Source organism: Corapipo altera, unplaced genomic scaffold (genome assembly GCF_003945725.1).
Source record: "Corapipo altera isolate COAL_440 unplaced genomic scaffold, ASM394572v1 110, whole genome shotgun sequence".
Taxonomy (NCBI): Eukaryota; Metazoa; Chordata; class Aves; order Passeriformes; family Pipridae; genus Corapipo; species Corapipo altera.
The window spans coordinates 1,417,291-1,442,996 of NW_020884960.1; the positions used below are offsets into that span (position 1 = coordinate 1,417,291).

Sequence of the window (25,706 nt, forward strand, 5' to 3'; positions counted from 1 at the left end):
AAATATATATACATATATTTTAAAAATATATTTTAAAAAATATATATGTTTTAAAAATATATTTTAAAATATACTTTAAAATAGTGGGGTTTTTTTTAGGAATTTCAAAATTGGTTTTTGTGCAAAATACTTCTGAACTTCAACTCCCGCTCTTTATCCTCTGATAATGTTTTTGGCTTCAAAATTACCTTTATAGTTCTAAGAATATCTCGATCTTTCTTCTTGCCTTGTGAAACTGGAAGAAGAGAGAAGAAACCTGGAAAAAAACAGAAAACACAAAGAGAAATGTGGAATTGAATGGGGTACATATAGCTACCTGCTGCAGGTAGCCATGACTCTTCTCATTTCTCAGTTCTTACATGACTAAAGCATCTTCTAGACTTAACAGAATTCCTCTGGGATTTTGATAATCAGAGCTTGTTTCACCAAGAAATCAGTTTTCTAGAAACTGAGCAAAGCATAGCTCAATCTAAGATGAAATTTACTTGGGAAGCTGGAGAAGAGCATGATGATGAGAGCGTGATGTTTCTAATTGCCTTCTGCCCTGCTGCTTAAAAAAATAAAAATTTATGTGCGCATTTTTATTGTTGGTCTCCTTTCAGAACCAACTCAATGATCTTTTTGTATTTTTATAGATTGTGGATTTTTATGTATAATGTAATATTTTGATGTGGTTTTAGATAGAACATTATTTCTTTTTTTCTTTCAGTTGGCAGTATCAGGAGATAGTGTTATATACTGTGTGTGTTATGAACTGGACAGAGTAGCTCATTCCTGAGTCACGATAGTCAGGCGGGGACCTTTCCCTGCATTTGCACATATTAGAAATGCAGCTTTCCAGGTGCCTCCCCTTATACTTGCTTTGAATTTCACCTGCTGTATTGGCAGCCAAAACTGTAAACTCTGCTGCAACTCTTCACGGCCAGTCTTTGCAGCTCAGTGCTGGTTAATTTTGCTCTGTCAGAAAACTCTTATTTTTCATCTTTGCCTCTTATTCTATATCAGTGATGAATATAAGGAAGGAGAGAGGCCAAGATATAGAACCCTGTCTGGTCTGCAGTGGTACAAACTGACCACTTGTATTCAATTTTAGCTACTTATTTATTCAGTAGAGTGCTTTCCTTGTTATTCTGTAGCTCAGGCCATGAGATCTGAACCTTTGTTGTAGCAATCCAAATATTTTCAGCAGATGATTTTTTTATGTACGGCATTTGTGAGTCTTACCTGTGGTTCTACTGAGTGCTGGCCTCTCCTGTGATAGATTTGTTGAAGCTTTTACAGTGTACTTTTAGAATATTCTTATTCTTCTCTTGATGAATTACATACCGTGATATATTTTACTAATGAAAGCTGTTGGCAATTGAAAGATTTAGAAGAGGATTTCTTGCAATTTGCCAGATGAGTTGATTCTTAATGTGCTTAGAACTTAAAAGTTCTGCAGAGAGTCCCAGAAATGCATTATTCTCTTTAAATATGTTTACATTTTTCAGTTGCATTCATAATAGTCCTCTTGGCAATTTGGTATGTGTGTAATGCAATATACTGTGTGTATTTATTCATTCAAAGCACTTTTTACCATTAACATGCGAACATAAGTAGTTATCTACAGATGGAGAAAATACCAGTCAGAACTGGTATTATGATCTTTCTCTAACAGTGTTGGAATAATCTTCTGCCTTTATTTCTGACCTCATATTACCAGCAGTGCTTTATTTTACTTAATGAAATATCACTGTTTCCCTGAGGTCTTGGAGATGTTTATTGGAGTGCTTCTGCTTTAAGGTGGTTCCTGTTGTGTTCTAGGATTGTTTGAAAGAGGTACTGGAGATTGTGGAGCTGGGCATTTCAGGGAGTAAATCCAAAAACAGTGAACAGGAGGTCAAGTACAAAGGAGATAAGGAGCCAAACCCCGCATCCATGAGAGTAAAGGATGCTGCTGAAGCTACACTAACATGGTATGTAATTAATTTGCCAGAGTACCTTTAATGTTCAGTGTTGCCTCAACTGAGGGTGTTTAATTAGGAGTTCCCAGCTGGTGATCTCTGATGTAACAAGAGCATTTGAGAGGTTAGGCAGAAGCTCCCTTGCTTTGCTCTTTGGGCAGGACGCTGCCTTAAATCTGTCCCCCCTCCCACTCCAGGTATTAACAGAAAAGAGATCCCTGTGATCACTGTTTTCCCCTCCTGCCTGCTCTCTTCCTTGTACACCAAAACTCAGACCCTCCTGCAGAGGCTTCTCTGCAGACAGCAATTCCCTCTCTCTCCCACTTGACCTAGTGATCCTGTCTTTCCATTGCCCCTTCTTCTCAACCTGACAACACACACTGTCCCCACCCTGCCTGGGAACTGAGAGACACTGTTGTGTGATAGCAGGGAATGGCACATGCAGCAGATGTAGCTGGAGCAGGATGGGATGGCTTCCTGCCCACAGCATTGGGCTTACTTAATATATTTGAGAGGTTCTGCTGGAAATGCAGTAACAGATAATGTGTGGGCTGGGGAGGGGAAGCACAGAGAGGAAAATTGGGATTTGCTCCAGAGAAGTTGGAAAGCACTGTGTTATGGGCTGAACAGCATGATGGTAGACAGGACAGATTGAGGATGGGGAGGATAAATATGTTTTGCAAAAGGTGATAGCTGCTTTCCATTTTGCTTTGGTTTGCAATCCAACTGTTATAAATGTTGCTGTTAGTAAAAACAACTGTGTAGTTTCAAAGGAAAAGCTACTGCTCTTTGGAACTTGTAGACAAACCTTTATTGTTACCTAAAAGCGTTTCTTTTCATTTAGGGAGAGGAAACTATCTATTTTCAGAGTAAAGTGGAAAAGCATGTGGGGAGGATTTTAATAAACTTACTTTTGGTCTTGGTGCTGGTGTTAAGAATAAAGTCCTGACTTAGATCACATGATCTTCAGTGTGACACTGGACAACTCTCATTAGTGGTTCCTGCCATAGAAATTTTCAGTTTAGGTACTGTTAGGTAGATCCTGTACAACTTCAGATGATTTAAACTGATGGTTCTAGAAGCCTCCCAAGGCTGTGCCTCCAAGGAATTAGGCACACCTGGAGGTTTTCTTCCAGGGAAGGTTGCCATCTGTGGTTGTCATGCTTGTGTGATCCTGGATGTTTTAGGGTCTTAATCCCTTAAAGAGTTTTATGTTACTGTTATCTGTACTTGAAGAAAGCAAAGGCAATCATAACTAATGCACTGCCATATCTGATATGAGAGGGCTAAAGTACGGATGATTGGAGAAATAATCTTTTAAGAATGAACATAAACAGAGCTGTGGAAGAGTACAGATTTTCATGCATTAAATCAAGTCTTAATATATTTATAACCCAGGTTATAAAGAAACTCGTTCTGTAGGCAGAGTGTCCTTCTTTGTAGGTTTTCATGTATGTTTTTCTGAAGTTACTGATTACTTTAAAACAGGCTGATGGGTGAGGGCAAGTGTGCCCTGGTAGAGTAGCTGCTAGATTAAGATATAGATGAAGAATATGAGTGCAGGTTTTTTCTTGGGGGAAGAGTTCATTGTCTTAATCTGTCATAACCCTCAACTTGTTTCCCACTTGCAGCATTATGCAGTTACTTGGAGCCTTTCCTTCTCCCAGTGGTCCTGCTTCTCCGTGCAGCTTGGTGAATGAAGCCACGTTGATTAAATATTCCCGTCTCCCTACCATAAACAAGCACAGCTTCCGTTACTTCGTTTTGGATAACAGTGTCATCCTGGCCATGTTGGAACAGCCTCTAGGGAATGAACAGAGTAAGTTCAGACTCCCCATTTCCTTCTTCCTCTGGTTGAAACTCTTGTATAGAGCTGCAAAACAGAGGCACTTCTTCAAGTGTCCCTCCCATGTTTCAGGGACTTACATGTTGTGGGTGTGCACACTGAGCAGAGGTGTTCTGGCATAAAGTGGTGGGAATAACTGTAATGCCACTAATAGTCAAACATGCACAAGCCCACCCAAATGGTTCATGCAGTTGTCAAGGTGTTTCACCCAGTTAGATTGGATACTTGCTGCTGACTACCGCTGAAATTATGGGTGATGGACAAAGGCAAGAGCATTATAGTTTAAAACATCCTTGTTCATAAAACAATGAAAATGTAAAGAGTATAGGAGATTTGATGGGTGTAAATGCTCAGCACATGGTGATGTGTCTCCTTTATGCTTGCACCATTGCTCTTGCTTGCTTTAGACCTCCTATTACTGCATATTTCTGTGGGTACTTTCAACTCAGGTGGTTTTTAGGTGCTTAGAAGCTGTTATAACTTTCCCATGTCCATCCCGTTCTGTCAATGACACCTCTTGTAAAGGAGATTTGTCACAGAGTGTTGGTTTTCACAGCTGAATCTTAACTTTGTTTCAGCCTCATAGACTTTGACCACCGAGAATTTATATTACAAAAGTCTGGTATTAAATTAAATGACACTTTGAACTGAATAACTGATCCCTCTGTAAGTCTTCACGTGTCATGGCATTACCTAACAGAACAGATAATAATTCTCTTACATGCCACCTCAGTTTAACCTATGTTAGATCTGCTATATTTTCCTCATCTATGGACACGATGGGGCCTGGATACTAGTCTTGAGAACAGAGATCTCACAGAACTGCATGAACTGGCTCAGAGGAGTTATTTTGAACTGTGGTCCAGAGTGCTCTGACCTCATTGAAAATCATTAAACAGATCTTGCAGGAGGCTCTGATGCTGGGAGCTATTGCCACACATCCACCCCCAGTCTGTGTCGGAGCAAGTGTGCTCCTGACTGGAATGGATTAGAGCATGCTAGAATGGCTAAGCAATTCTCATCCTCACTCTGCCTCTGCTAAGTGCATTACTCAGGAATCCCGTAAAGCTATTAGAATCACAAATTAGATTACCTTTTCTTGCTGTGCATAACTTGCTTACAAATCCCCTTTGAATTACAAGATTAATTGCAATAATGAATGAGTACGTCAGGTCGCTTCTGAGGCAGATCACTGAAGTGAATGATTGTGGGGAGTTGGTTTTGGTGGTCTCTGTGTGTGCTTCTGTAGCTATGCTGCACTCTGTACTTCCCCTGAAATACTGGGGAAGGAACAAAAATCTGCTAGTTACCTGATGGTACCAGTGTGTGGTTTATGTGCACAAAAGATAAATACAAATACCTTTACAAAGAAAAACTGTAGAACTATGATGATCCCTCATCTAAGGTGTCTATTATCAGTGGCCCTTTAGATCTCAAAGGAGGACTGAAATCCCTGCAATGTTAAAACCATCATTGTGCCAGTAGAAAGGCACCTCAGGACTCTGCAGTCTGACCTCCTGCTCTAACGAAAGGCCAGCATTGAATTTGGACCAGGGCAATGCAACTGCTGTTGTCCAAGTAGGTCTTGCAAACCTGTGAGGACAACTTCTCTATGTCCCTATTTCTTGTGAAAAATTTTCAATGGTGTGGAGTCAGAATCTTCCCCAGTCTTTGACAATTGTCTCTTGTCCTTCCCCTGTTCTTACTGCTGCTGTTTGTGAGGGACCTTTGCAGAAGGTCATGGAAGCATCCTGGAATCTGTGTCCATATGGTTGTTGTCTCACCTGAATAGAACTGGACAATCTTCTTCAGTTTCCTGGAGATAATTTGGAGAGAAACTGTGATATGCATGAATTTGGGTGAAAGTTACTTTTAATCATGAAACTGAGCTGGCAACTCCTGAACAGACCACAGAGTGGAACAGCAGTTGCTGCAGAGAGGTTTGCTTGCTTTTCACTGGGAATTGTCTTCAGGGTCAGGGAGGAATTAACCTTGAAAACAAAACCTCTGCCATCATGCCTGCATTTCTCTCTTGTTAAATGATTACACAGTGAACTGTTTACAAGATATGATGTATTATTCTCTTAACCATGTGCTTTGCAGATGACTCTTTCCCCTCTGTCACGGTTTTGATCCGTGGGACATCTGGAAGATTTGCATGGGCCCAGCAACTCTGTCTTTTACCAAGAGGAGCTAAAGCAAATCAAAAGGTCTCTATCAAAGCCCGTAAAGAAATCTTTAACTTAGAGATGTTCAGCAGAAATTCCACTAATGTGAGACAGCCCCCCAGAGCTGGTGATTATACATTAAGGCTGAGCTACGGGGCCTTTAGCTGTAGGTAATGTGCCACATCTCTGGTGACTCTTTACCACTCGTGATTAGTATTAACTGCAGGCTGTGAAAGTGCTGTTGCCTTCTAGACTTGCTTAGGGGAGGGGTCATTCTCTTTTTTTTTTTTTTTTCTGAAAGCATCTTCTGAAGTGGTGGGTAAGGCACAGTGTATTTAGTATGACTGTTGGTGCTGGTTTTCAGGTGTCAGGCAAAGCCCTTGCAGCACAGGGAGCGAAGTCTGGAGGCATAGAATATGGTGCTGTAGCTCTTCAAGCTACAGAGCCTAATGTTGCAAAGATGGCTGTAAACCTGCTGTGAAAAAAATTCAGATGAACTCTGGAACAGGTCCAGAGAGGAACAGTGGAGGAGAAATACCCCAGTCTCATTTTACACTAAAATTCCTTACTGCAGTTGTCTAGTGGAGCATGTACTCCTGTTATGAAAATTTCTGTCTGTGACTTTCTCCAAATCTTTAAATTCTTCACATGACCCTTGGTAAAATAAAGGCAATAATGATGTAGCTGAAAAGAGTGTTTGTCAGTCTCAGCTGGAATGTCCACATGAAGCAGCCTTCAGGAAGACCCTCTGGGATGTGTTTGGAGCTGTGCTGTCACTGGAGCTGAGCCCCTTGGCTAAATAGTGTCAGTCCAAGTGTGCTACCTCTTACACCAAAGGACAGGCCATGACTTCACTGCTGAGCTCCTCACTTTTCCAACTTGATGGCATTCTATAACTTTAATATTAATAGTTTTACCCTTTTGAAATGTAATTGGTAGTAAATAAACGTATGAAACAGTACTCAAGATGCAATGAAAGGTCTTGCTTGCTTGGACCTTATGCACCTGTAAACCTGCACCTAGATCTTTTGTTGCTCTCCTTGGTAACTTGAAGTTTGGAACTACATACTGGCAGTATAGAACATAATGTAGTAGCCATGTTAGAGTTACACCATGATCCCTATGTAAGCCCTTCAGATATTCTGGCAGTGCATCTCCCTCCTGACCCACAGCATTGCTGCTCTCCTCGAGGCCTTGGCTTATTGTGATCATCAGTCAGGAGGGTTGAAATGGAGCTTCTCAAACATTTGCCAGCTTTCACTCAGTACACTTAGAATGGGCTGAAAATAAGATGTTGCCATGTAAGCTTGCCATTTTTATTGGGATTTGCAACTGCTTAGAGGTTAGACAGTAAGCAGGGTTCATAGGTTCCATAATGGGCAGAATTGTGTCTCTTTTTAAAATTCGGTCACATTTTTAATACAGGTCTATTAGCTTAAAGTACTTAATGTTTTTTTAATGATTGGTTCACTAATGGATTAGTGTAGTCCTGGTGGGGAGGGGAGAGGGAATGTTTTTCATCTGCTGTAATAAAGTATTGTCTAGTGATACAATACCTGGAATGTAAAAACAATCTTCTTTTTTCGTCAGACATTTGTACCAGAACCTCGACCAGCTCCTAAAAATGATGTTGGATTGAAATACAGTGTGAAACACCGCCCTTTTCCTGAAGAAGTGGACAAGATTCCATTTGTGAAAGCTGACTTGAGTATTCCTGATTTACATGAAATTGTGAATGAGGAAGTAAGTAACTGTCTCTGACTTGATTTTCTTCTTGGGGTTTTTGACTGTTCATGAGTCATGCACTAATGTCTTGCTGTAAGTAGTTTTACTCTTTAGCTTGTCTGATTTCATATTAATGGAATGATAACATCTGCAAATTAATGAAATCTGTGCACTTTTCCAGGAAGATGACAACACTTTAGATGTGTTTTTTGGGAGGCACTGCTCAACATGTTTTAATGCCAATCCTAATACCTTGGTATTGTGGGAAGCAATGACTTGCGTTTTGTTGCTTCTTCTTGGAAATGGAAAGGGGGGGCTTTTTTGGGACCTCCTGGCAGGGAAAAAGGGAGTGCGTGTCTCAAATATTTTAAAGTTTCACAGAGTCTAATGTGTTTGAGTTTCTGTTCACCAGAACAGAAGCCATAGCCCATCGTGGATGTTTACAACAGCTCTCTTGTGCAAACATGATGTTCAGATGTTCACTTTGTAATGTTGCAAGGTCTTGCTGATAGTGTTTTAGTAACCGTCCTGGCTGTGCGTTGCAGTTGCTGCTGTACCTGTGACTTAGAGCTTTCCTAAGGGCTGGAACGGTTTTCTCTGTTGCTCTTGGTGGTTTTGGTGAAATCAGCAGTTCACACAATGTTTTCTAGCTCGAAGAGCGACACGAAAAGCTGAGGAATGGCATGGCCCAGCAGATTGTCTTTGAGACTTCCATAGATCAGAAAAGCGAGGAGGAGTGGCGGAAGAAGAGCTTTCCTGATCCGATCACGGAGTGCAAGCCCCCCCCCGCCGGCACAGGAGTTCCAGACCGCGCGCCTCTTCCTCTCTCACTTTGGGTTCCTCTCACTAGAGGCATTGAAGGTGATCTTTGTGTGCAGTGGGTGCATAAGCCATCACATTCACACTTGAAATCATTCCCACAGCTTGAGTTAGGTTTTGGAGTGATTTTTGAAGATTTTCTGAACGTGTCTGCCGTGGAAGTTCTGCTGCAGAGGTGGTTGTGCTGAAGTGGTTTAGTTCTACATAAACACTTGGGGGTACATAGTGGATGTAGAGGTTTCTTTTTAAAGCTGAAATAAGAATTTGTAGAGATGATCCATATTCTTAGTTTGAAATTCTTTTAGTTTGAAATTCTATTTTAGTTTGAAATTTGCTTTTCCTTCCAGAAAGCTGTCAACAGAAGTAGACGATTGAGCATGTGCAAAAATGATGTCTAAAACTGCTCAATATTTTCCATATTATTGGTATTTAGGTTAATATGAAATTGCACATGTGACTATGTGCGTAGCTGTGATGTTTTGAAAGCATCTGCTGCTTTTGTTGTGTGCTCTTCCAGAGCAAAATCTGATGGCTGTTTCACTGGCAAAATACCATTTTTATTTAATGAGAGTAGAATGCAACAAATTGTCAACCTGTCATGCTTGCTGTTACTTGTTTACAGTAACGGGATTATATTGCATCAGAAATTTGTGTTTTATTTTGCTCTTAGAAAAGGGAAATGGTCTTTTTATATTTTAATGGATTGCTATTCAGCTGCAAAGACCTTTCAGTTAAGATTTTTTTTTTTAAGCTGATGAACTCTTGTCTATTGAACAGGAACCTGCTAACAGTCGTCTACCTCCTCACCTGATTGCACTTGACTCTGCTCTTCCTGGGTTTTTTGATGACCTTGGCTACTTGGATTTACTGCCTTGTCGTCCTTTTGATACTGTTTTCATTTTCTACATGAAGGCAGGCCAGAAAACAAGCCAGGAGGTAAGTGAAAGTGTGCCAGCTAGTCTATATTGTCTTGTTTCTCGTAATTTTCAAGTGAGTAAAGCATCACTGCTGGTGATTAGAGTGGAGTGCCAGAACCAGTGTGAGCTACAAGTCACTGCATACTCTCTTCATCTGTAGGTTGAAGTACGTTGCTCACATTTAGGATTATTTTAACACTTTTAATATTTAAAAAAAAATATATATGAAAATATTAATAGTATTTTTATTATCTGTTCTGTCCTTATTGTCCTTATTTGTAGAGTTCAAAGATTCAGATCAGAAAAGCATTTCAGCTTTGTTGGCTCAGCTTGCAGGAAAGGTTGCAGTTTGTTCCAGCAATGTGCAATGTCAAGGTAGTTTGGTTTCATTCTAATGTTAAACACATGTTAAAGGAATGAAAAACTTTCTGCAAGTAGGAAACTATTATTGCTTTGTAAGTCCTTACATTATATTATTTAGATTCAAAGGCAATTAGGTTAATCAGGTTAATTTGTACAAATCTAAACTGTGATTTCTTTGTGACCTATAAACTTCCTAAGAGGGTTTATGGGCTCATTAGAGAAGAGTGTTTTTCTAGTACCTTCTCATTCCATTCATAATTCTTGTAGTAAAGAGTAGAAGCCTTCCATAATAAAGCATGATGTCAACTCCTTGTGTCACTGTGGATGCACAGTGGACAGAACACTGAAGCACCTTCTGCTTCTGTGTGGGACACAATTCATTTCCTGAAACCAGGATCATGCTGTTTGTGATTATTCAAACTGAAGTTCAGAGTAGCCACTGAACTGTAGTTCATTGTTTTCACTGAAAACGAAGTGTTTTCATCTGCTAAGTCAGCTGTAAAACAAGATACACTAGGTTTGCCTTTGAGCTGAGATATGCTCTTGCTGAGCTGGCAGAATGTTTATATGCTCTTGTGGAGCTCTTATGTCTTCTAAACCACACTTATCCTATCTTGTTCTGATGCACAGCTAAGACTTCAATGTGCTCAGTAATGAGGGTTAATAATGATATTTCAGTGCACTGTGTGTGGTCACTGCTGAACTCTGTATGAGGCAGTGGGATGGGGTGTCAGGACCATGTGGCTACATGGAGCCTCCAGCCTGGAAGCTTTTCTTCCACTGCCCATCCCTGCAGTTTCTTCTTTGCTGGGACCTGTATCCTGGTGTTCTGCCCCTGCACAAACCAAAATCATTTATGCTCCTGACCCAGCACAAATTCCTGCGTGGCCCAGAAAGGATGGATCCATTGTCTGTTCCACCAGCCTCAGTGGTTCTGGTACCCAAATCAGAAATCACCCATTTCCCTGTGTGCTGTTTGGTGAAGGGCTCAACTCTCACTTGGTCATAATGAGATAAAAATTGCCATCAGATGTGGAAACATCCCAGATCTCTGTCAGAAGTAGGATTAAAGTTTAAAGTGAACAGGACAGTGTGATGTTTGATTAAAATGCACACTCAGTCCTGCTGAAAATTATTTTGGAAAATATGTTTCATAATTTAATGTACCTCTAAATTACTGTATGTCATCTACAGGTGAGTAGTGAGGAAAATACTTGTCTCTGCTAATTTCACCTCAGTTTAATAGTGAAAATTGTCCAGAAAACCCTTGTGTTAACTTTGGTACTAAGGCAGATTCTGCACTGAACACTCTGTGTTTTGTTCCTGATGAGTGGCTGAGTCTCAAAATTACCGTTTCCAGCAGTTTGATTCACTGTTTTACAGGCTTTGAAAATGCTAGCAGAAAGTCAAGTTGATTGAATAGGACATGGCCAAGCAGGATGGGAGGATGCTGGGCAGCAGGGAGTAGTGTCCATGTAGAAAGTCTGGGGTTCTGGGCTTGTTCTGTAGCTGTATTTGGGCAAACCCATGTTGGTGACAAAAAATGTTAATTAAAAAACTATGGAGGAAGAGACTTGTTTCCTGCTCCTCTACCAACATGGTTGCTGCTGGTTGTTTCAGATCCTGAAGAACATGGAGTCTTCCAGAATTGTTCAACCCCACTTCCTGGAGTTCTTATTGTCTCTTGGCTGGTCTGTTGACGTCGGGAAGCACCCTGGGTGGACTGGTCATGTCTCAACAAGCTGGTCAATCAACAGCTGCAACAGTGATGAAGAGGGACCTGAACAAGGTAAAATGTAGTAAATGCTATAATACTAAATTAAAATGTTTAGGCTCCTTTAGAAGACAATTTAAAATTTCTTTCTCCTGTATACCTGTCTGAGCACTGGCATTTTTTTTGTTTTTTTGATAAATGCTGATGTTTGCTAGAAAGAAATGTGTAAATGTCTGTATGTTGTTGGGAGGAAGCAGTCTCAGCAAGAAATACCTCCAGGTGATATTTTTAGCAGAGTTGATGAGTCTTTATTATATTATCCCAAACCAGTATTCAGGTGAACTCGGTTGCACATTGTACTGCGTACTGGCAAATGGGCTTGAAATACTGTGTGATTCAGTGTTCTGTAAGTAGATTAAAATGGGATATTGACTCATAAGTTAGCCCTGTAGTCGTGCTTGGTAGGAAGGAATGAAAACCAGCTGCTGTTTGTAGGTCCCAGAAGTTGGAGCCCACATACAGCTCCTCTGTCCTGCTTCATTGGCTCTGCTGTTTTCCACTAGAGCAGCTCCTCCCCTGGGCTTGTCATGTACCACCACCCCCTCCCCATTCTGTCACCCAAAATGATCCTCAGGGCAGTGAGTTGCTGTCCCAGGGTAGGAAACTGTGAATTGGGTTAGTTTCTCCCTTGGGCAACTTGATCAGATTCCCCAGGAATTGGTAGTGTCTGAGTTGGTTTCAGTGTCACTGCTCTGAGGACCAGGCCTGCTCTTGGTGACCTCCAGAGCTGCAGCCTCTGCTGTGGGCCACCCAAAGGCAGGGAACAGGCTGGTCCCAGCTCCTTCATCGTCCTTGACCTTATGTTTGCATCAGATGTGACACTGTTGCAGTTGCAGGTGCTTAAGCAGCGCTTGCTCTGCTGTCCCGTCACTGTGCCTTAGGAATGCCCTTCACCTGCTGAAGGCTTGTCCCTTCAGTTATGGAATAAAATACAAACCATCAAAGGCTAGAAATGCTGGGGAGAGGTTAGAGAACAGGCATGGCTTTCTCTGAGCAAGTTAGAATGGGTTACAGGATGACCAGGTCTGGGTTTAATTTTGCAGTAAGGCCAGGGTCAGAATGTGCTTTCCTCAGAGGCAGAGCCCTCTCCCCTCCCTTGGCAGTGGATTTGTCAGTATGACTGTGCAGAAGGCAGTGCCCTGAATTAGTGGGGAACCTGGTTTGATGTGGGCTTTTTAACTTGGATTTTTTTCAACCATTTGAATGGGATCACAGACCACCAAATAGCTGAATTAATTCAACTAACAGGGGAAAGAAGGAACCCAAAAGGCATTTAGAAATAGAAGAGAGGGAGGGCAGGTTCCTACTGATCTGGTTCTGCTGAGGAAGAGTGGGAGCACAAGTCTGATGAGGAATGGCTGACGGAGCTGGGGGGGCTCAGCTGGAGAAAAAGAGGCTCAGGGGGGACCTTCTGGCTCTGCAACTCCGTGACAGGAGGGGGGGGCCAGGTTTTGTTCAGTACCTTCTCCCAGGTAGCAAGTGACAGGACGAGAGGAAATGTCCTCAAGTTGTGAAGGGTTGTCCAGGTGCCCAGGACAGTAGTGGAATAACCATCCCTGCAGGGATTTGAAAGCCTTGTGGATGTGGCCCTTGGGGACATGGGTTAGAGGTGGGCTTGGCAGTGGTGAGTTGACAGTTGGACTTGATCTTGAAAATCTTCTCCAACCTACATGATTCTGTGATTCTAGAATAGCTTCCAGTGAGTTGTGATTAAAATAATTTCTTGGGCATGTTTCCCTGCACACCTCCAAAAGCAAAGAAGTTCTTAAACAGTTGGGTTTGGGTTGTGGTGCTGTTCCCTGGGAGCTGTGCACTGGAGATGTGGGAACATTTCCCTGATGGTGAAGCATGGCTTGGAGTCTTTGGTGTGCCTCTGGCCACTTCTCTGTCAGCGTGCTGAATTTCACTGCTCCACTGGCTTTGCTGAGGCAGCTATCCCAGGAACCCTTCTGTAAACTGGAACAGAGAAGTAATTAATTTCAAAGTCCTTCCTAGTCTTTCTGGAGGTGACATGGGGAAGGAAAAGAGGGGAGTGAGGTTCTTTCTGTATTTGAAGGCCTCTATTGACCAGCTATGACAAGGGAATCAGTAGGAGCTTCCTTGCATGGATTGTAGCCAGATCTTAGTTTCTTGAGAGAGAAAATACTGAGGAGAGTCTGTAGAAACTGGTTTGAATTCTAGAATAGTATCAGATTGGAGTTATAAATCCTTTGGGAATGGAATGACTAACTGAATGATCCTGCTACAGGGAATGCTCATAAATAGATAGTAGGTATATTCTTGTAGTAGATGTGCTTACAAGAATACTAGGAAATAAGGAATCCAGTACATTGGAAATGTGTTCAACATAAAGCCATTCCCAACCCAAAATGCCTTTTCCTTCAAAAAAGCAAAAACATTTATCTGAGGAGAGTGGTTAGCCATGAGATGTGACTGTGAAATCCTTTAATTTTAAAATGAGATTTGCATGATTTTTTCTCATTGATTGCACCTTGTGCTTCCTTCTGACCAAACTGTCCTTTTCTGTCCATTTTAGATGATCTAATTATCTCAGAAGATGTTGGGGCAAGTATCTTCAATGGGCAGAAGAAGGTGCTGTACTATGCAGATGCTCTGACAGAAATCGCCTTTGTTGTCCCATCACCGGTGGAGTCCCTGAGTAAGATTTCTCTGTACATGCTCTTCACAAAAATGAAACCAACATTTTTTGTTAGAGAGCTTTTTCAGAAGCAAAACCTTAATAAACTACCTAGTAGTGTGTTTAGCAAGACTCTTGTCAGAAAGCTATGACTGACAAGAGTCATTTAATTTAAATTACAGCATCCTAGTCCTTAGACTCCTTCCCGAGGTGGCATCTGTTCTGAGCCCCTCTTTCTCAGTGTGAGATGATCAGTAGATGCCCAGGGGTGCACAGCAGTTTTGCTGTTATGTGGGTGTGTTACACTGGACCTGTGGTTCACCAGCAACTGGTGATGTGTGGGTTTTTTCCCCTTTCCTGTCAGTGATGTGTTCCTGCAGCACATGGAGGAGCATGTGCACCACTGCTAGGTAGGGAAGCAACAGGTTTCATGGCATCCTTGAGACATTAAAAGTGATGTGCAAAAGTTACCTGGAATAAAAGGGTTGTAGACATATGAAGGAGGAGACTGTATTCCGCAGAAAATTGCTGGGACACTGGTGAATCCATAGGGAATGCTTTAATTGCAGTCTGTTTCTGGAATAATTGGCAGTTGTTGTCTCCTGGTTCCTCTTCCTGCTTATGAGTGCTATGGTGGCTTGGCCATACATCTATGTATATTTAGTTTCAAAAGCCTTACAACATGTTTTAGTTTCAGAATTGTACACATGATGACAGTAAGTTTTTTTGGCAGAAGAGTAGACAAAACCCACCTTCTTTCTTCTGACCTACAGCTGACTCACTGGAAAGCAGTGTCTCTGACCAAGAAAGTGACTCCAACATGGATCTGCTGCCAGGAATATTGAAGCAGCAGCCTCTGACACTTGAACTCTTCCCCAACCATACAGACAATCTTAATCCCTCCCAGCGGGTAAGGCAAAACTTGCATTGAAAAATGGCTATTTTCTTTCTTTTTCTCTCAAGAAGCACACTGGCAGTGCTGCAGGATTTTTTCATAGTATATGATTTGGTTTCCTGGGATGTAGAACTCCTTGTTCCTTGCCATTAATCTTTGTCTACTTTGGTCCTGCCAGAATTTGCACCTACAGTAGGAGATTGTGAGACTACATTACAAATATAAAACTTAGGCATGCTAAGTAGCAATACTCTGCATCCTGAAATGCGTGCAGGAAAAAGTATATGCAGTAGTTACAGAATAATTAAGATGCAAATCCATGCTTGGAAACTGAGGATAGATAGATGTGAACACTTTTCCTACCTGCCCACTTTAAAACAGTGTGTCAGTTGTGTCCGAAGTACCAGATGTGAAGTTGCTTTTGTACTGTAACAAAGCAGAAAAACATGAACTGCTGTATCTGTAAGCAAAAGATTCACAATTGTTGATTACCTGTTTAGAATTCACTTCCAAATGTATATTTAGGTACTGATTTAAGGTCTTTGAGAACATTAAGAAAAATTTTAAATTGATATAAGATTGAATGTATTAATTTGGGTTGAGTATAAGTAGTGTGGAGACCCAGATTGCAGTGGGTAGTTCCAGCACAGCTATCCTGACTCGAGAGCTGGTAGAGCTTGTACCTGGCTGAGATGTGCATGACTGGGGAGCAGCTGGGAAATACTCGTTGGCTGCATTACTGGACTCATGATGTTTGCAAATGTTACCCTTGTGTTCAAAACAGCTCAGTCCTACTTCCAGATCCAAGAGGATGCCTCAGGGCCGGACCGTTCCACCGATGGGACCTGAAACCAAAGTGTATGTGGTCTGGGTGGAACGTTACGATGATATCGGTGCGTACAAGTTCTTACTGTTCGCTGAAGTAACAACAGAGCAGGAACCAGAGAAAAAACTGTTCCCTTCTTTTATCAAATGCTAGATCATGAAACCACAGACTGGTTTAGGTTGGAAGGGACCTTTAAAGGTCATTTAGTACAAGCCCCCTGCCATGCTCAGGGACACCTTCCACTAGATGGGGTTGCTCCAAGCCCCGTCCAACCTGGCCTTGGACATTTCCAGGGATGGGGCAGCCACAGTGTCTCTGGCCAACCTTTACCAGGGCCTCACCACCCTCACAATAAAAATAAATCCTTATTAATGTCTGTAACAACACTTCTAAGATTCTGAATCATTTTTCTGATATTTGAATGGCAGTCCATGGGGTGTAGATGAATCAGTAGCATATGTAGGTCTGAAGTTCCCTTTAGCTCTGGCAGTACCTGTGAAATGCTGTCATGAACCTTCTTAAGCTCAGCACACAACAGAGTGTGCCTCCCTTCTTTTGAGTTCCCCTCAGTTGCTGTCTCCTCAGGGCGAATGTGGTTTCCTTTAACAAAAATGGCTTCTGACACCTGCTGCTTCTGTGCTGAAGGGATCATCACCCTCCTTGGTTTGGTGGTACCTTTGAAACTCTCAATGTTCTCTCTCAGGAGAGGGCTCGTTTGTTCTGCACTCAGAGTGCCTGTCCCATGCTGTGCATCCCAGCTCCCTTCCTGCTCTGTTGCTCAGGCAGGGTCCTGCTCCTGCTGCAACTTCATGTTTCTTAGTTTGGTGGTTCCTCTCTTACTCTGGGTAGTGGCTGGTCTGGGAGAGACCCAGCTTTGCTCATCCTGTTACAGCTGTGGCGTGGCCATGGTGGGCAGCTAGCTCTAGGTTTGAGGAGTCCTTCGTCCCCAAGAGCTTTTTGTGTGCTGGTTCCAGGCCACGGCCTGGCCTCAGCGCTGTGCAAGAGTCTCTCTGCACTGGCCCAGCTTAGCAGTGCCTGCAACACAGGCCAGTAACCAATGCTTTACTGTCTTTGATTTCTAATCTTGGTTCTCAGTCTGGCAGTAAGGGTGGACCTTAATTAAGCCCTTAGCTCCTTCCAGAGTAAAGCCAACAAGAGAGTGGGAGCGATCAAGAGGAAGCTTCCTGTGAAGTGTAGATGTAAATTGTCAGGAAGACCACCTTGTCCACAGCACATCCCTCAGAGCCTTACTGGGATCAGGAGAGACAGCAGGTTCTGCAGCATCACTTCCTTATCTGGACATGGGCCCAGAGGGTGTTCCTTTTATCTTCAGGAGTCCCTCACCCACTTCAGTTTCCAAACTGGTGTCCCTGACCCACTTCCTTCTTGGGTGGCAGCTAAAGCCAACTCACTGAAGAGGCAACAACTGTGCCACACAGGCATGTTTCTGCTTGGCTGCTTCTTTCAGCAGCCGTAGGAATCTCCCAGAGTTCTGGGCCTGGAGCTGAAGAAATGAGTTTGTGAGCCTCAGTAAGCGTGGCAGTTGGATGGGGGGAGGAGGAGCTCTTGGAAGTGGCTCCTAGCCCAGGGGCTTTGCCATATGCTCCTTATGTTCTTGGCTTTTGCCTTATGCTTCTTGCTTATCTTAGAGCCTGGACAGTGGAAAAGCTGTCACTTTTTAGTCAAGGGTATCACTCCAGTGCCAACTGCCTGCCCTCCCTCTTGCTCCGTCTCAGAGTGTTTCCATGGCTCCCCATGCTCTCCCTCTCTTGCTCCAGCTGTTGAGTACCCAGCTCTCATGTCAAAATCTGGTTTTGGACCTTAGACTCTTTCTGTGGAAGCACTGTCCTGCTGCCCAGACTGGACTTTTGTGAATGACCCTCAACATCTGTCACCCCAACAAGGAAGTGCCAAATCCCCTTCCAGGCACTGAGGTTCTTGCTTCCTCCTCCTGCACCTTCATTATCCAGTCCTTGTTACCAAGTGCATGGCAGCAGAGTTGTAGGTTATGGTGGGGATCTGCGGAGCTTAGATTTGAGGAAGGATACTGTGTTTGTGGGAGCAGGGCTCAAGGGAACTGTAGGTGTGAGTGGTGGCATTGTTTGACATTCTTAGCGCTGTTCTTGACGCTGGTTGCTTGTGGATGGGTGGAGATACTGTGAATAATAATTTGCAAGCTCATTTTGTAATTGAAGTAGTTCATCTCATTCCTGCTTTCAAAGTTCCTCTAGAGATTTTGACCTTTGAGAGAATGGAGGATCTGGGACATCCTCTGTTGAGTGCAGGTGGCTGAGATGTGTCTGTACACTCCAATGAATGCTTAAACTTAAAGACATTACCATGTAGGAACATCCATGGTATAAATGCTTGAGGGCTGTGTGGATTTGACTGATGATAAATAATTTTTCCCTGCATGCACACAAAAAAATCAAAAACTGGAGTAGATAAACTTTATTTGGTGCGTGCTGTTCTTACAGAAAACTTCCCCCTCTCTGATCTGGTGTCTGAGACAAGCACTGGTGTGGAAACCACAGCCAATAGTAGCACTTCCCTGAGGTAAGACTGCTCTTATTTTCATTATTTTTCTTGATTCCTCAGTGGACCTTTTTTGGTGGAAAACATGAAAGAGCTTTTCATATCACTGTAGATAAAACATAAATTAGGGAACAGAAAATGTGTCGTTTTATCTGAGTCTGTGATGAGCCTCCCTCCTGATTCACTCCCTGGTGAGGTGGTTAGTGCTGTGTACGGATTGTGCCCAGGCTGCAGGGCTCTCCAGCCTATGGAGACAGGAGATCATAGGCACAGTACAACTGATGGAGCCCTCCTAAGGTCCAGAGCATACCCCAGGATCCTGCTGCCTTAGCCATGAGGCATTTTTTGACTTTAACACTTGAAGTGGACATTTTTCTTCTATAGATTAATTGAAACAGTGCTGTAAAACTGATTTAACAGTTGTGGTTTTTCCCTTAAGATCTACCACTCCTGAGAAGGAAGTTCCTGTGATCTTCATCCATCCTTTAAACACTGGCTTATTCAGGATAAAACTACAAGGAGCAACTGGGAAATTCAACATGGTTATCCCACTGGTGGATGGAATGATAGTCAGCAGGAGAGCTCTTGGTAAGCTAAAGGGTTTTAGGAAGGCTCATGTTTTTATTTTATTTCTTTTTAATTATAATATGTATGCAAAATACATGGTCTGGAATCTTTCCTTGGAAAAAGTGTTGGGCATGGCAGAACAAACAAAAGCCATGGTTTTGCAGCAGCGGCAGGAGCAGGAACAGCAGAGGGAGCAGGAGGGCAGTGTTTGGCTGCCAGCACAGCAGGAGAGAGGGGCTGGGCTGGAGTTTGGAATGGGGCCTCTTCTTTACACAGGAGAGATCCCAAATGTGACCCTAACGTTTGCATGGAGAACCAAGGTGTGCCGGAGGGTACTGCTGAATTTTTGGCTGTGCTGGCATGCTGTGTGTTCCTTCTGGTTCAGAAGCCAGGTAGGGGTTAAAACCACAGCAGCTGAAGATTTTCTAATGTGTTCAGTAAAAATACCACGCTGGCATGTGTTAACAGGGTGTGTGTCCACTGCCTCTTCCTGTATTCCTGGGTGGATTCATGGATCTATCTTGGTATTGGTGCTACTTAGCTTCAGCAACTGGAAATCTCACCCAGTGAGAGCAGTTCATGGGACAGAGCAAAATGAACTAATGGGCATTAGAATACCTGTACCTGCCCATAAAACTGCTTTGTAGGAGATGACTTTCAGGTTCTGGGGTTTGCATGCTTAATTCAGCACTGTGGAAATTAAAGCCAGACTGAGCCCTAAATAACATTTATAAATTCAGCTGCTGACAGTGGCTTTTACTGAAAAAGAATCAGGTGTGTTTTCCTAGAGTTGGGTTTGTTTTTCAGCTGCATCAGGACTGTTAATATAGTGAAATTTGTTGTCTCTGAGTTCAGCAGCTGTGGTTTGTATGCAGTCAGGAATTAAGTCCTCTAAATAAGGAAGACTGTTTCTGCCTGTAAGGAAGAGCTTGTGAAACAGCAAAGGGAGTAAGGGACGCTTACTTCCTTAGAGACATATGAATTTCATTTCAAAATAAAATAAGATAAAGTTCACTGCCAGTTTCGGCCAAATGCTACTGCTTCTGTTCCCCACCTCCTTCTTCCTCCACATCCAGCAGTGTGAGTTACAGAGAGGTGAAAACAGTGGCAAGGCAGTGAGGGGAAGAGAAACCAGTGCCAGCCACAACCCAGCAGGTCTTTCCTCATCCCCTTTCCAAGTGGGAGACTGCAATTTCTACTGGAAAAAAGTACTGACAGGCACTTGTTTCACTCTCAGGGCTCCCCTGACATGACCTGGTGTGACCTCAGGCCCCCTGAGCTCTGATGTCCCCATGTGGTGTGGCCGGGCTGTGGCACTGCGACTCTTGTATTGGCTGCCCTGGATTCTTTGCCCTCTTGTCCCAAGGGTGCTGTTGCAGGCAGCTGCTTGCCTCTGGCAAAGCTGAGAAATCCTTCTCCTCCTCCAGCCAGTTTTGGGTACTACAGAGTGAGTCACTTCCTTCCTTTTTCCCATGAAGGTCCTTGCAGGCCTAGGGACCATGGCTGTCTGTTATCACTTGCTCATGGAGAAAAATCCTTGACTTGGTGGTGCTGAACATCTCCCCGGGTTTAGATGGGACAGACCCCAAAATTGGCTTTAGCTGGGAAGCCAGCAAAGGGGCACAGGCTTGAATTTAAACTTGATTCAAATCTTGTTTCTTTTTCAGGTTTCTTAGTGAGGCAGACAGTAATAAATATTTGTCGGAGAAAGAGGCTGGAAAGTGATTCCTACAACCCCCCCCCATGTCCGCCGAAAACAGAAAATAGCAGATATTGTCAATAAATACCGGAACAGGCAGCTGGAGCCGGAGTTTTATACCTCACTTTTCCAGGAGGTTGGGCTCAAGAACTGCAACCCCTAGGTCACTATCCTTCCAGGACAATTAGATCAGAGCTTGGTGGCTACACTAATGAAAACCGTTAAATAACAACAACAAATTTCCTCAGCCCTCTGGAATTCAGGAAATCATGTTCTAGCACAAGTCAGCAGATACCATGTGGGAGGAATGAGAAATGAATCCAAAACATTGCAGTTGGGATACTGACTTAATTCACCTACCCTCAAAAATTACTGAATTCCAGTCTTCCTGGATGCTAGCAACATAATCTCTTCACCTAGTCATCCATTCCAGACTAATTAGGAACTGTATGTGTCTCACTCTGAGGGGAAAACAATCAAAGTAAAGCCATCTCTGCATATGAGGATGGAAAACAGAATACAAACAAACCTGCCATCAAACACCTCGCTGCACCCGCATGTCCAAGGGGAAGGGAGCAGGATCTCTCCTTGGGGGAGAAATCTGTTTCAGAGCATTAACTATCCCTGCAAGAACTTCAAAGACATGTTCAGTCCCCCTTCAGCGCTCAACAGAAGATCCTTCACTGCTTGTAATCCATTTGTGTACCAAAAGCAAGAAGAGGAAGATTGCTTGGAAACACCAGGCCCTGAAATCCAAAGCCCAGATGCTGTGTGTGGCCATTCCCTCCAGGGCTAGGAGTGAGTCCATCTGCATGAGATTTGTCCTGCTGACAACAACCACCACTTGAAATTAACTGACTTTCCAACAGGAGTTGTTACTGGATAGAAGCTTTTGGTTATATAAAAGCAAGGTTATGACTTTCAGGTCTGTTGCAAAATGTCACATTTAATTTCAGTAGCTTGATTTTTATTTTTTTTTAATTTTTTTTATGCAACTACTTAATTTATTTTGAAGTGTCTGTATCACCTACTCACCATTTCCATAAAAAGTATAAACATCACTTGCCTTCCTTCCATTGGATTGAAATCTGAGATTCCGGGGCTGCCTCCTCCTTGTTATTTATAGCATGAGCAGTTTTCGCAGCTTCTACAACACTTTTCAGAAGCTCCTGTTAAACAGACTAAAACAACTTGAAAAGAAAATTCAAGAGTTCTTCTTTTTCCCCATTAACTGCAATTCCATGAAAGCCCCTTTGGAGTTATAACTTCAGATTGTTTTAAGTCTCCTGTACAGTCTCACACTCGGCAGCAGTGCTTCCCTTCCACCTAGGTCAGGAGTTTTTGTTTTCAGCCTGTGGATTTGACATGTTCAGGACTCGAAGGATGTGCTGGGAAAAGGTGTTTACAGCTCTGGGTGTGACACCGGGAATCTCAGAGGTGCCGTGGGCGCTGGCAGCCGTGGGAGCACCCTCCATCTCCTGGCACATCCCAACTGGTGTTGCAACAATGGATCATGGCTGGCACTCCTGGGGAGGTGCAGCCTCTGGTCACTGGCAGCAGCAAAGGTCCTTACCCTTCCAGCACCAGGTAATGGAAGAGGATGACTGTGAGCAGGAATTTGGGGAGCTCCTCACGTTATTTCGAAAGTGGTTTTTATTAGCCGTGCTGTGCATTGCAGTGATACCTGTCAGGCACTGAATTTTGATATTTCAGAGTTACTTTTTGCAACAGTTCTGACCTGAAGCAGTCTTAATTGTTTCATTTAGCTGCCAAGGACAGACCTTGCTCCCAGCTTTCCATGTGGTTTTTCACAAAGAGATCATGGAAACACAGGCCCCTAAAGATACATGTGAAAGGACTTTCAGGTTATCAACCAAGCAGATTTTAGGCAACGTGTGTTTGTTGAAAGGGACAAGTGCACTGACTTCTTAACTCAGGAGCTCTGTAATTTGATCTAGATGAATCAATAGTGAAAAAATGAAGCCACCCAAAGAGAACTCCTGCAGCCGGAAGCACGCTCCGTGCTGCCCACGTGGCACATGGCAGGAGGAGCCCTAAGGCAGCATTTGGGTGCATTGGCCAAGATGTGCAGGGAACCTTGGACAGCCTCATTCCTCTGCCAAACTCCTGTCAGCAGCAATTTAATGCACGGACACTAAATTTACCCACACTGTGTATGTACCTATTGGATCCAGTTAATGGCCAAACACACTTTAGTCCGCTGGTTTAAGAGGCATGAGCGATGCATGTGTAACCAATAAACATCCTGAGCAATCCCATGTCTGCACATCAGTAGCATACCAGCAACCCCCATCCTGCAGCAGTGTTTCACAGGCTGGGTGCAGCACTGAGCTGCACCATGAGCTGCTGTCAGGCTGCACCCAGGAACACAGGGATGGGCATCTGGGGAAACCCTCTGTGGGTTCTGGCAAGGCCAAGATTGCCAGCTGGATTGCTTGAAGATTTACTTTTTAAAAAAGGCCTGTGCTTGGCTGGAGGGTCGTCTTCAGTCTGTTTCCATGTTCATCTGAGGCATGGGGTTGGCACCCATGGGAGCCGTGAGAGCAATGGGACTTGGCAGAGCTCTGGAAAGAAGGGAACTTGGGCACGTTTTGGCTGCTCCAGTGCTGGGGGACGAGCGTTTAGACCCTGTGTCAGGTGAGTTGTAGAACCAGCTGGTGAGCAGGTCACGAGCTGGCAGTGGGGCCTGGCTGTAGGTGGTGGATTCACTCTCTGGAAAGGTGAGCCTTCAGGACAGGCTCAGTGCAGTATAAAAACATTGCAATGCAGAAATGTGCTGCCTTTCCCCAGGGTTTGGATGCTGGTGGCAGCAGTGGGCACCCTGGGTAGAGCTGTGCCACTGGAGGGTGCCTGCAGGGACTGTCCCTCCTTCTCCTGTGTGTGTAGCTCTCAGGCTTCATAACAAAATGCATACCACCAATTTGGGAATTATATCCAGCTCCTGTTGAAGTCTGGCCAAACTAATGGCTTCAGCTAGTCCAGAGTACAGCCTTGAGAGTCTTTCCCTTGAAGTGTCAGAGCAAATGATGTTTATTTCCATGGCATTTGCAAGAGTTAGTCAAGAATCCAGAGGGTTTTTTTACATCATGAACTGCTGCCAGGGGGTTTTGATTTGATGCTTGAGTGGTCTGGGTCAGTGTCCCTGTCCAACAGAGGTGACAAGCACTGACCCCCTCACTGACCTGCATGTAGGTGGCACTGAGCTGCAAGTGTTCCACAAGAACTAAACTGAGACTCTCTCTTTTCATCAAACCTTTCAGTTTGGGGTCATAATTCTGTTTTAACAGAGCAGGAAGGGTGACCACCATCACCTTGTTACAGAGTGTTGGAATTATAGAAATTTTAGTACCTTAATAGAGATTCTTTTAAAGAAAAGCATTTCTTTTAAAGCTAATTTTAAAAAGGCATTAGAACCTTACAGCAGGCAGGAGAAGGGGAGGACAGGGCCTGTGGAAATTCAGGTGTCTGTGGGTAGCAGTGTGTGCAAGGCCATAGGGAGGAGCAGCCCTGGCTGCCCCTGGGCTGTGTGTGCTGGGTTCTCCATAGGTCACAGTGTTTCCTTCCACGAGGTTCTGAATGCCCAGGAAGAGGAAAGAACTAAATTTCAGTCTCACAGACAAATTTTATGCTATTTCATGATTGTGTGATTGAGTGATGTCTCTGAAGGCAAACACAACCCTTTTCCCCATGGGTTTAGCAGGAGCAATTAGAAGTGAGGATGCCAGATATCATGTGCTTCAATCCTAGACAATTTGTATGAATACCTGTATGTTGCCAAGATATGAACTTTTTGTTCTTATTGTATTTTTCTGTAAATATTCCTGGCGCTAAGTTGTAAAGTAAAGGCAAAATGTAAATATGAAGATGTGAACTATGTTCCCTTGTCTCTAGTACTTTATCTCTTATTTGTTTAGAGAAGGCACACAAAGGCTTGTTTGTATTTATGCCAATTCTTTGTCCAGGAGAAACACATCAAATATTGAATGTAACACAATTAGTCCAATAAATTTTAAAGATTCTTATCTAGTAACTTTGCACTAGTCAGTTTTTAATATTTTCAAAGCTTTGGTTGAAATTCTCCAGAGTTGTTTCCCGGGGCAGTAGCAGACAGAGGCAGCAGAATTGCACACCCTCTCCACCACAGTAGCTCTGAGAACAGCACACTGGCTTCTAGAGAGGGAAATCACATGGCATCTCAACAGCATGGGGAATGAGAATGTGGAAAAACAGCTGTTGAAGGGAAATGGGTATTCCTGCAATGCCAGTGTTCTCTGGTCACTCCATGTCTGCTTCCCATCTCGGGTGTGGGCCCCCCATGGCACAGCTGCTCCAGGCATCTGCCAGCAGGACAGGGAGGCTGCTGGGATAAAGCTACATGCTTCAGGTGTGGCATGGAGTTCTGTGAGTGTGAGGGATGGCTCTGCTGTCCAGGCAGATGGGGGAGAATGGCTGTGACTTCCCAGGTTTGCATTTGGAGAGGAGCTGGGCAGCAGTGGGAGAGGGCGATGTGCCCAGCGAGCCCTGGGGAACTGGGATGGCTTCAGGAGGCCTGGAGTAGAGAGTGGGTTTGTCAGTGGCATCCAGCCAGATCCCCAGGGACCCTCTCTGGGCTCCCTAGGGGAGGGGAGGAGGAGGATCCTGCCTGTGTATCTGTGCTGCAGTGCAGGGGCTGGTTCCCTGGCAGGGGCCCTGCAGGGTCCCTGTGATTTCACCTTTGCAGCAGCTCTGGTGCCTTTCCGAAGCTGCCCCCTCCTCGATGTACCTGAGGGCTGGAAAAAAAACACTGAACTGACCGTTCCAGAAACCTCGAGCCGGGATATGTGAACATCTGTTTTCCTGCTGGCTCCATCTTTGGTGACTTCAGCTGGTGCCACCTGCCCAAGCTCCTCACCACGATGCTTCAGGGAAGGTTAGGGCAGGTCCCACACTGATCTCTGAAGAATCACACAAGTGAGCATTAAATAGTTAAA

The 25,706-nt window shown here is 43.7% G+C and overlaps 1 protein-coding gene across 1 annotated transcript in view; it reads left to right on the top strand.

Annotated features, from left to right (window-relative positions):
• Nucleotides 1-24,766, top strand: part of RALGAPB (Ral GTPase activating protein non-catalytic beta subunit) — a 64,012-nt gene extending 39,246 nt beyond the window's left edge. The window contains 15 exon segments of the mRNA XM_027664012.1: nucleotides 1,804-1,955; nucleotides 3,575-3,762; nucleotides 5,893-5,999; nucleotides 7,548-7,700; nucleotides 8,333-8,461; nucleotides 8,463-8,543; nucleotides 9,279-9,437; nucleotides 11,402-11,570; nucleotides 14,092-14,214; nucleotides 14,967-15,103; nucleotides 15,873-15,981; nucleotides 18,392-18,470; nucleotides 18,889-19,037; nucleotides 20,684-20,748; nucleotides 20,750-24,766. Of these exon segments, the coding sequence (XP_027519813.1) occupies nucleotides 1,804-1,955; nucleotides 3,575-3,762; nucleotides 5,893-5,999; nucleotides 7,548-7,700; nucleotides 8,333-8,461; nucleotides 8,463-8,543; nucleotides 9,279-9,437; nucleotides 11,402-11,570; nucleotides 14,092-14,214; nucleotides 14,967-15,103; nucleotides 15,873-15,981; nucleotides 18,392-18,470; nucleotides 18,889-19,037; nucleotides 20,684-20,748; nucleotides 20,750-20,878 (1,929 nt within the window). The 3' untranslated portion in view covers nucleotides 20,879-24,766.
• Nucleotides 24,767-25,706: the final 940 nt, after the last annotated feature.